Here is a 12,211-nt window from a genome sequence, read left to right on the forward strand (position 1 = left end):
AGTGCTCCTTGGGATGTTTAAAGCTTGGGAAATCTTTTTGTATCCAAATCCGGCTTTAAACTTCTTCACAACAGTATCTCTCAACAACAGTATCTCTCAGTATCTCTGCGCTTTTAACGGACCTCTGAACCTATCACAGTGCAGGTGCATTTATACGGAGACTTGATTACACACAAGTGGATTGTATTTATCCTCATTAGTCATTTAGGTCAACATTGGATCATTCAGAGATCCTCACTGAACTTCTGGAGAGAGTTTGCTGCACTGAAAGTAAAGGGGCTGAATAATTTTGCACGCCCAATTTTTCAGTTTTTGATTTGTTAAAAAAGTTTGAAATATCCAATAAATGTCGTTCCACTTCATGATTGTGTCCCACTTGTTGTTGATTCTTCACAAACAAATACAGTTTTATATCTTTGAAGCCTGAAATGTGGCAAAAGGTCGCAAAGTTCAAGGGGGCCGAATACTTTCGCAAGGCACTGTATATAGTATATTAGAAGGGTATTTGGGGACAGAGCTATATAGTATATTAGAAGGGTATATGGGGACAGAGCTATATAGTATATTAGAAGGGTATTTGGGGACAGAGCTATATAGTATATTAGAAGGGTTTATCAGGACAGATCTGTTGACCACATTAGAAGGGTATTTGAGGACAGAGCTGTTGACCACGTTTTGGGTCAGCCCCAACGTGATCTAGGAAGTGTTTGGGGTTTCTGTCTTAAACCTTGTTAGTTCATCAAAATGAGCGAGAGGGCTGAAGTAATCAGGATTACTGTACGTGACCTTGAGAATAATCCAGACTTAATTTTTCTGAGAAGTCTGAAGCTAATTCTTTGTGAACTGGTGTGAACTGCTGTACCATAAAGCACACGCTATGTGGTAATCACCTGACGCTAACAAGGCAGACTACACCGCTCGCACTACACTGCTCGCGTTGCAAAATAAATTTAGAAATCTATATTATCCAACTATTGCACCCACACTGTTCGCACGCGCCAACGAGTGTCTGCGTTGCCAAGGGCTAAAAGTCAGTTCTATTTCTGACGCAGATCACGCTACAAGTCCTGTCTCTCCCTTCTCATTAGTTTATAGAAGCAGGTGCCCACGTGCCATCTCCTCATTGGTTAAACCCACGAGGGTGGCTGAAAGACGAACAAGGTCAGTGGCGGTAATGCACCTAATTTATGAAAGTTGCCAAACGCAATATAAAGTCAAGAGAAGAAAAAGCCTGGAAGAAGGAGAGATGACTAGAAACAGAGGACCTTGTGCATTTCAGGTAAAATAAGTAAATGTATTTTGTCCCCTACACCAAACGTGATCACGACAAGCAGGATAAAATATCAAAACAAACTCTGAACCAATTCTCTTAATTTGGGGACAGGTCGAAAAGCATTACACATGTACGGCAATTTAGCCTTCCTTGCACTTGCTAGATTATTTGTCCTATTTAGCTAGCTTGCTGTTGCTAGATTATTTATCTATCTATCTCTATCTATCCGAAGCGGTGCAGCCAACGGGTTTCTCCACGCATCGCGCTGACAGAAACAAACATCTTTCTGGTAAGAAGAGGGGCGGGGGCGTATGCCTCATGGCCAACGTGACATGGTGTGATGAAAGAAACATACAGGAACTCATCCTTCTGTTCACCTGATTTAGAATTCCTCACAATCAAATGTAGACCGCATTATCTACCAAGAGAATTCTCTTCGATTATAATCACAGCCGTATATATCCCCCCCCCAAGCAGACACATCGATGGCTCTGAACGAAATTTATTTAACTCTCTGCAAACTGGAAACGATTTATCCGGAGGCTGCATTCATTGTAGCTGGGGATTTTAACAAGGCTAATCTGAAAACAAGACTCCCTAAATTTTATCAGCATATCGATTGCGCAACCAGGGGTGGAAAGACCTTGGATCATTGTTACTCTAACTTCCGCGACGCATATAAGGCCCTGCCCCGCCCCCCTTTCGGAAAAGCTGACCACGACTCCATTTTGTTGATCCCTGCCTACAGACAGAAACTAAAATAAGAGGCTCCCACGCTGAGGTCTGTCCAACGCTGGTCCGACCAAGCTGACTCCACACTCCAAGACTGCTTCCATCACGTGGACTGGGAGATGTTTCGTATTGCGTCAGATAACAACATTGACGAATACGCTGATTCGGTGTGCGAGTTCATTAGAACGTGCGTTGAAGATGTCGTTCCCATAGCAACGATTAAAACATTCCCTAACCAGAAACCGTGGATTGATGGCAGCATTCGCGTGAAACTGAAAGCGCGAACCACTGCTTTTAATCAGGGCAAGGTGTCTGGTAACATGACCGAATACAAACAGTGCAGCTATTCCCTCCGCAAGGCTATCAAACAAGCTAAGCGTCAGTACAGAGACAAAGTAGAATCTCAATTCAACGGCTCAGACACAAGAGGCATGTGGCAGGGTCTACAGTCAATCACGGACTACAGGAAGAAATCCAGCCCAGTCACGGACCAGGATGTCCTGCTCCCAGGCAGACTAAATAACTTTTTTGCCCGCTTTGAGGACAATACAGTGCCACTGACACGGCCTGCAACGAAAACATGCGGTCTCTCCTTCACTGCAGCCGAGGTGAGTAAGACATTTAAACGTGTTAACCCTCGCAAGGCTGCAGGCCCAGACGGCATCCCCAGCCGCGCCCTCAGAGCATGCGCAGACCAGCTGGCCGGTGTGTTTACGGACATATTCAATCAATCCCTATACCAGTCTGCTGTTCCCACATGCTTCAAGAGGGCCACCATTGTTCCTGTTCCCAAGAAAGCTAAGGTAACTGAGCTAAACGACTACCGCCCCGTAGCACTCACGTCCGTCATCATGAAGTGCTTTGAGAGACTAGTCAAGGACCATATCTCCTCCACCCTACCTGACACCCTAGACCCACTCCAATTTGCTTACCGCCCAAATAGGTCCACAGACGATGCAATCTCAACCACACTGCACACTGCCCTAACCCATCTGGACAAGAGGAATACCTATGTGAGAATGCTGTTCATCGACTACAGCTCGGCATTCAACACCATAGTACCCTCCAAGCTCGTCATCAAGCTCGAGACCCTGGGTCTCGACCCCGCCCTGTGCAACTGGGTACTGGACTTCCTGACGGGCCGCCCCCAGGTGGTGAGGGTAGGCAACAACATCTCCTCCCCGCTGATCCTCAACACTGGGGCCCCACAAGGGTGCGTTCTGAGCCCTCTCCTGTACTCCCTGTTCACCCACGACTGCGTGGCCACGCACGCCTCCAACTCAATCATCAAGTTTGCGGACGACACAACAGTGGTAGGCTTGATTACCAACAACGACGAGACGGCCTACAGGGAGGAGGTGAGGGCCCTCGGAGTGTGGTGTCAGGAAAATAACCTCACACTCAACGTCAACAAAACTAAGGAGATGATTGTGGACTTCAGGAAACAGCAGAGGGAACACCCCCCTATCCACATCGATGGAACAGTAGTGGAGAGGGTAGCAAGTTTTAAGTTCCTCGGCATACACATCACAGACAAACTGAATTGGTCCACTCACACAGACAGCATCATGAAGAAGGCGCAGCAGCGCCTCTTCAACCTCAGGAGGCTGAAGAAATTCGGCTTGTCACCAAAAGCACTCACAAACTTCTACAGATGCACAATCGAGAGCATCCTGGCGGGCTGTATCACCGCCTGGTACGGCAACTGCACTGCCCTCAACCGTAAGGCTCTCCAGAGGGTAGTGAGGTCTGCACAACGCATCACCGGGGGCAAACTACCTGCCCTCCAGGACACCTACACCACCCGATGTCACAGGAAGGCCATAAAGATCATCAAGGACATCAACCACCCGAGCCACTGCCTGTTCACCCCGCTATCATCCAGAAGGCGAGGTCAGTACAGGTGCATCAAAGCTGGGACCGAGAGACTGAAAAACAGCTTCTATCTCAAGGCCATCAGACTGTTAAACAGCCACCACTAACACTGAGTGGCTGCTGCCAACACACTGACACTGACTCAACTCCAGCCACTTTAATAATGGGAATTGATGGGAAATTATGTAAATATATCACTAGCCACTTTAAACAATGCTACCTTATATAATGTTACTTACCCTACATTATTCATCTCATATGCATACGTATATACTGTACTCTATATCATCGACTGTATCCTTATGTAATACATGTATCACTAGCCACTTTAAACTATGCCACTTTGTTTACATACTCATCTCATTTGTACATACTGTACTCGATACCATCTACTGTATCTTGCCTATGCTGCTCTGTACCATCACTCATTCATATATCCTTATGTACATATTCTTTACCCCCTTACACTGTGTACAAGACAGTAGTTTTGGAATTGTTAGTTAGATTACTTGTTATTACTGCATTGTCGGAACTAGAAGCACAAGCATTTCGCTACACTCGCATTAACATCTGCTAACCATGTGTATGTGACAAATAAAATTTGATTTGATTTGATTATTTGTCCTATTTAGCTAGCTTGCTGTTGCTAGATTATTTGTCCTATTTAGCTAGCTTGCTGTTGCTAGATTATTTGTCCTATTAAGCTAGCTTGCTGTTGCTAGATTATTTGTCCTATTTAGCTAGCTTGCTGTTGCTAGATTATTTGTCCTATTTAGCTAGCTTGCTGTTGCTAGATTATTTGTCCTATTTAGCTAGCTTGCTGTTGCTAGGTTATTTGTCCTATTTAGCTAGCTAGCTGTTGCTAGCTAATTTGTCCTATTTAGCTAGCTTGCTGTTGCTAGATTATTTGTCCTATTTAGCTAGCTAGCTGTTGCTAGCTAATTTGTCCTATTTAGCTAGCTTGCTGTTGCTAGCTAATTTGTCCTGTTTAGCTAGCTTGCTGTTGCTAGATTATTTGTCCTGTTTAGCTAGCTTGCTGTTGCTAGCTAATTTGTCCTGGGATATAAACATTGAGTTGTTGGGGGGGTGGGGGGGTTGCTGTCCTCTTTCCAACTCTATTGGTCCTCAATGGGGGGGCTGTCCTCTTTCCAACTCTATTGGTCCTCAATGGGGGGGCTGTCCTCTTTAGATCTCTATTGGTCCTCAAGAGGGGGGGCTGTCCTCTTTAGATCCCTATTGATCCTAAAGGGGGGGGGGGGGGGGCTGTCCTCTTTAGATCCCTATTGATCCTAAAGGGGGGGGGGGGGGCTGTCCTCTTTAGATCCCTATTGATCCTAAAGGGGGAGGGGGCTGTCCTCTTTAGATCTCTGCCTAGTTAAATAAAGTTTTTTTTTAAAACATGTTGATTCCCATGGGATAATTACTAGGAGAGGACCTAGGAGTTGGCTGAAAAAAACAGTATGTTTTTTAAAAATAAATACAAATCTTTATTTTTACCAGGTTCGTCTCATTGAGGTTTAAAACCATATTTCCTGAGACACCAGGAAATCAACACACATTTCCAGTCGCCATTTGGGGGACTTGTGGTGTCAAAACAGTGATAGCCTGAATTCAAAGTTGATTTAAAACATAAAATAATAATTCACACCCTACAACGTTGTTTAAAAAAAATATTTAAAAAATTTAGATTTTTGCAAAAACTGTAATCTTTTGTTTCACCGAGTCGTTGCTGAACCACTCCACATTTTCCAACAATTGTTAACCGACAGATTATTTAACTTATAATTCACTGTATCACAATTCCAGTGGGTCGGAAGTTTACATACACTAAGTTGACTGTGCCTTTTAAACAGCTTGGAAAACTCCAGAAAATGACGTCATGGCTTTAGAAGCTTCTGATTGGCTAATTGACATCATTTGAGTCAATTGGAGGTGTACCTGTGGATGTATTTCAAGGCCTACCTTCAAACTCAGTGTCCTCTTTGCTTGACGTCATGAGGAAAATCAAAATAAATAAATCAGCCAAGACCTCAGGAAAAAAAGATGAATAACACACGTACTACTTTACTAACACATAGAAATGTGTAGTTTGACGTCAGAATGTCCTTCGTCTAGGTGTGGTGTCCGATGTCCCCGGAGTTTTACCGGGAATACGTGGCCATCAAGACGAAGAGACGTATTCTCCTCTACACCATGAACCCCAACAAGTTCAGAGCCTGTCAGTTCCTCATCAAGTTCCACGAGAGACGCAACGACAAGATCATGGTGTTCGCCGACAACGTCTTCGCTCTGAAGGAGTACGCTATCCGCCTCAACAAGTAGGTAGAGAGAGACACACACACACACACACACACACACACACACACACACACACACACACACACACACACAGCTATCCGCCTCAACAAGTAGGTAGAGAGAGAGACACACACACACACACACACACACACACACACACAGCCATCTGCCTCAACAAGTAGGTAGAGAGAGACACACACACACACACACACACACACACAGCTATCCGCCTCAACAAGTAGGTAGAGAGAGAGAGACACACACACACACACAGCCATCTGCCTCAACAAGTAGGTAGAGAGAGAGAGACACACACACACACACACACACACACACAGCTATCCGCCTCAACAAGTAGGTAGAGAGAGAGAGAGACACACACACACACACACACACACACACACACACACACAGCTATCCGCCTCAACAAGTAGGTAGAGAGAGACATACACACACACACACACAAACACAGCTATCCGCCTCAACAAGTAGGTAGAGAGACACACACACATACAGCTATCCGCCTCAACAAGTAGGTAGAGAGACACACACATACAGCTATCCGCCTCAACAAGTAGGTAGAGAGACACACACACATACAGCTATCCGCCTCAACAAGTAGGTAGAGAGACACACACACATACAGCTATCCGCCTCAACAGGTAGGTAGAGAGACACACACACATACAGCTATCCGCCTCAACAAGTAGGTAGAAAGAGACACACAAGCGGATCAACGACGTCATCCCCACAGTGACCGGACCTGCAGTGCATTCTGGACTTATTCAGACCCCTTCCCCTTTTTTCACATTTTGTTCCGTTAAAAATTCTCATCAATCTACACACAATACCCTATAATGACATCACAATACCCCATAATGACATCACAATACCCTATAATGACATCACAATACCCTATAATGACATCACAATACCCCATAATGACATCACAATACCCCATACTGACATCACAATACCCCATACTGACATCACAATACCCCGTAATGACGTCACAATACCCCGTGATGACATCACAATACCCCGTAATGACATCACAATACCCCATAATGACATCACAATACTTCATAATGACATCACAATACCCCGTAATGACATCACAATACCCCGTAATGACATCACAATACCCCGTAATGACATCCCAATACCCCGTAATGACATCACAATACCCCATAATAATGAAGCAAAAACAGGTTTTTAGACTGAAATACCTCATTTACATAAGTATTCAGACCCTTTGCTATGAGACTTGAAATTGAGCTCAGGTGCATCCTGTTTCCATTGATCATCCTTGAGATGTTTCTACAACTTGATTGGAGTCCACCTGTCGTAAATTCAATTGATTGGACATGATTTGGAAAGGTACACACCTGTCTATATAAGGTCCTACAGTTGACAGAACAAAATCCAAGCAATGAGGTCGAAGGAATCGTCCGTAGAGCGCCGAGACAGGATTGTGTCGAGGCACAGATCTGGGGAAGGGTACTAACACATTTCTGCAGCATTGAAGGTCCCCAAGAACACAGTGGCCTCCATCATTCTTAAATGGAAGAAGTTTGGAACCACCAAGACTCTTCCTAGAGCTGGTCACCCAGCCAAACTGAGCAATTGGGGAAGAAGGGCCTTGGTCAGGGAGCCAACCAAGAACCTGATGGTCACTCTGACAGAGCTCCAAAGGTCCTCTGTGGGGATCGGAGAACCTTCCAGAAGGACAACCATCTCTACAGCACTCCACCAATCAGGCTTTTATGGTAGAGTGGACAGACAGAAGCCACTTCTCAGTAAAAGATACATGACAGCCCGCTTGGAGTTTGCCAAAAGGCCCCTAAAGGACTCTGACCATGAGAAACAAGATTTTCTGATCTGATGAAACCAAGATTGAACTCTTTGGCTTGAATGCCAAGCTTCACATCTGGAGGAAACCTGGCACCATCCCTACGGTGAAGCATGGTGGTGGCAGCATCATGCTGAGGGGATGTTTTTCAGCGGCAGGGACTGGGAGACTAGTCAGGATCGAGGGAAAGATGAACAGAGTAAAGTACAGAGAGATCCTTGATGACAACCTGCTCCAGAGCGCTCAGGACCTCAGACTGGGGCGAAGGGTCACCTTCTAATACAGGACAACGATCCTAAGCACACAGCCAAGACAACACAGGAGCGGCTTCGGGACAACTCTCTGAATGTCCTTGAGTGGCCCAGCCAGAGCCCGGACTTTAACATCTCTGGAGAGACCTGAAAATAGCTGTGCAGCGACGCTCCCCATCCAACCTGACAGAGCTTGAGAGGATCTGCAGAGAAAAATGGGAGAAACTCCCCCAAATACAGGTGTGCCAAGCTTGTAGCGTCATACCTAAGACGACTCAACAAGGCTGTAATCGCTGCCAAAGGTGCTTCAACAAAGTACTGAGTAAAGGGTCTGAATACTTATGGAAATGTGATATCAGTTTTTTTGGGGGGGTGAGGGAAGAATAAAGAATAAAAAACAAGAGTGTTTGTGTATCATCATGATGTCATCACGGGGTAATGTCTGTAGAACGTTTTGTTTCCTCATTTAAGGAAAAAAAAAGTAGAAAAATGTGGAGAAAGTCAAGAGGTCTGAATACTTTCTGAGTGCTCTGTTATTACCTCGTACCTCAGCACATTGGGACTGGTACTTCCTGTATATAGCCATGTTATTACCTCGTACCTCAGCACATTGGTACTGGTACTTCCTGTATATAGCCATGTTATTACCTCGTACCTCAGCACATTGGTACTGGTACTTCCTGTATATAGCCATGTTATTACCTCGTACCTCAGCACATTGGGACTGGTACTTCCTGTATATAGCCATGTTATTACCTCGTACCTCAGCACATTGGGACTGGTACTTCCTGTATATAGCCATGTTATTACCTCGTACCTCAGCACATTGGTACTGGTACTTCCTGTATATAGCCATGTTATTACCTCGTACCTCAGCACATTGGTACTGGTACTTCCTGTATATAGCCATGTTATTACCTCGTACCTCAGCACATTGGTACTGGTACTTCCTGTATATAGCCATGTTATTACCTCGTACCTCAGCACATTCGTACTGGTACTTCCTGTATATAGCCATGTTATTACCTCGTACCTCAGCACATTGGTACTGGTACTTCCTGTATATAGCCATGTTATTACCTCGTACCTCAGCACATTGGGACTGGTACTTCCTGTATATAGCCATGTTATTACCTCGTACCTCAGCACATTGACTCAGTACTGGTACTTCCTGTATATAGCCATGTTATTACCTCGTACCTCAGCACATTGACTCAGTACTGGTACTTCCTGTATATAGCCATGTTATTACCTCGTACCTCAGCACATTGACTCAGTACTGGTACCATGTGTATATAGCCATGTTATTACCTCATACCCCCCCATATCTAACGTCTCTCTCCTCTCAGGCCCTGTATCTAACGTCTCTCTCCTCTCAGGCCCTGTATCTAACATCTCTCTCCTCTCAGGCCCTGTATCTAACATCTCTCTCCTCTCAGGCCCTGTATCTAACATCTCTCTCCTCTCAGGCCCTGTATCTAACATCTCTCTCCTCTCAGGCCCTGTATCTAACATCTCTTTCCTCTCAGGCCCTTGTATCTAACGTCTCTCTCCTCTCAGGCCCTGTATCTAACGTCTCTCTCCTCTCAGGCCCTGTATCTAACATCTCTCTCCTCTCAGGCCCTGTATCTAACGTCTCTCTCCTCTCAGGCCCTGTATCTAACGTCTCTCTCCTCTCAGGCCCTGTATCTAACGTCTCTCTCCTCTCAGGCCCTGTATCTAACATCTCTCTCCTCTCAGGCCCTGTATCTAACATCTCTCTCCTCTCAGGCCCTGTATCTAACGTCTCTCTCCTCTCAGGCCCTGTATCTAACGTCTCTCTTCTCTCAGGCCCTGTATCTAACGTCTCTCTCCTCTCAGGCCCTGTATCTAACATCTCTCTCCTCTCAGGCCCTGTATCTAACGTCTCTCTCCTCTCAGGCCCTGTATCTAACGTCTCTCTCCTCTCAGGCCCTGTATCTAACGTCTCTCCTCTCAGGCCCTGTATCTAACGTCTCTCTCCTCTCAGGCCCTGTATCTAACGTCTCTCTCCTCTCAGGCCCTGTATCTAACGTCTCTCCTCTCAGGCCCTGTATCTAACGTCTCTCTCCTCTCAGGCCCTGTATCTAACGTCTCTCTCCTCTCAGGCCCTGTATCTAGCATCTCTCTCCTCTCAGGCCCTGTATCTAACATCTCTCTCCTCTCAGGCCCTATATCTAACGTCTCTCTCCTCTCAGGCCCTATATCTAACGTCTCTCTCCTCTCAGGCCCTACATCTATGGCCCCACCTCTCAGGGAGAGAGGATGCAGATCCTACAGAACTTTAAACACAACCCCAAGATCAACACCATCTTCATCTCCAAGGTAACCAACTCCTCCCCCTATCACGTGTCTCCAAGGTAACCAACCCCTCCCCCATCACATAATATCTCCAAGGTTACCTGGGCTGTATTCATCTCCAAACGGGGAGAGACCTTAAGTGAATTTGTCCCCGTAGAAACATTTTATTTATTTTTTCGTTTGCGAAAATGTTTTCCTACAGTTTGAATGAATACACCCCTGGGTCGAGTGGCTCGGTCTGTCGTCTGGCGTTGCCGTGATACGGGGGGGATGACTGAGGGTTTCTGGGTAAGGACAGCGGGATGCGTTTGTGGAGAGGCACCGTCATGTGGAGAGGCACCGTCATGTGGAGAGGCACCGTCATGTGGAGAGGCACCGTCGTGTGGAGAGGCACCGGCGTGTGGAGAGGCACCGTCATGTGGAGAGGCACCGTCATGTGGAGAGGCACCGTCATGTGGAGAGGGAGAGGCACCGTCATGTGGAGAGGGAGAGGCACCGTCATGTGGAGAGGCACCGTCATGTGGAGAGGCACCGTCATGTGGAGAGGCACCGTCATGTGGAGAGGGAGAGGCACCGTCATGTGGAGAGGGAGAGGCACCGTCATGTGGAGAGGCACCGTCATGTGGAGAGGCACCGTCATGTGGAGAGGGAGAGGCACCGTCATGTGGAGAGGCACCGTCATGTGGAGAGGGAGAGGCACCGTCATGTGGAGAGGCACCGTCATGTGGAGAGGCACCGTCATGTGGAGAGGGAGAGGCACCGTCATGTGGAGAGGGAGAGGCACCGTCATGTGGAGAGGCACCGTCATGTGGAGAGGCACCGTCATGTGGAGAGGGAGAGGCACCGTCATGTGGAGAGGCACCGTCATGTGGAGAGGGAGAGGCACCGTCGTGTGGAGAGGCACCGTCGTGTGGAGAGGCACCGTCGTGTGGAGAGGCACCGTCGTGTGGAGAGGCACCGTCATGTGGAGAGGCACCGTCATGTGGAGAGGCACCGTCATGTGGAGAGGGAGAGGCACCGTCATGTGGAGAGGCACCGTCATGTGGAGATGCACCGTCATGTGGAGAGGCACCGTCATGTGGAGAGGCACCGTCATGTGGAGAGGCACCGTCATGTGGAGAGGCACCGTCATGTGGAGAGGCACCGTCATGTGGAGAGGCACCGTCATGTGGAGAGGGAGAGGCACCGTCATGTGGAGAGGCACCGTCGTGGAGAGGCACCGTCATGTGGAGAGGCACCGTCATGTGGAGAGGGAGATGCACCTTCATGTCCAGCTAACCACATAAACACAGTGTCGGAACCCAGGGTGTTGGGTCAGAACCCAGGGTGTTGGGACAGAACCACTTCAATGCTCCTTGGTATAGATTCTACACAGTGTCTGGAACTCTCTTGGAGGGTTGAGACATCGATCTTCCACCAGGAATTTGATCATTTGGTGTGTTGTTGATAACGCCCGGAGACAGCGTTTTCCCACCGCTATGGTTTACATCGTTTTTCATGCTCATCAAACCATTCAGTGGCCTCTCGTGTCCTGTGGAGGGTTGGCGTTGTCATCCTGTGAGGGCCAAGCCAAGGTAGCCATAATAATGGTCAAAATACTGGCCTGCCTAG

At 47.1% G+C, this 12,211-nt stretch overlaps 1 protein-coding gene across 1 annotated transcript in view; it reads left to right on the forward strand.

Annotated features, from left to right (window-relative positions):
* The window catches only part of LOC110516736 (excision repair cross-complementation group 3), a 69,550-nt gene that overhangs the window by 43,525 nt on the left and 13,814 nt on the right, over positions 1–12,211 (forward strand). Inside the window, exons 11-12 of the mRNA XM_090206870.1 lie at positions 5,996–6,198; positions 10,528–10,624. Coding sequence (XP_090062996.1) covers positions 5,996–6,198; positions 10,528–10,624 — 300 coding nt within the window. The remainder of the gene's footprint in view (positions 1–5,995; positions 6,199–10,527; positions 10,625–12,211) is intronic.

This window comes from Oncorhynchus mykiss, chromosome 18 (genome assembly GCF_057628025.1).
Source record: "Oncorhynchus mykiss isolate SJ-2025 chromosome 18, ASM5762802v1, whole genome shotgun sequence".
Classification (NCBI taxonomy): Eukaryota; Metazoa; Chordata; class Actinopteri; order Salmoniformes; family Salmonidae; genus Oncorhynchus; species Oncorhynchus mykiss.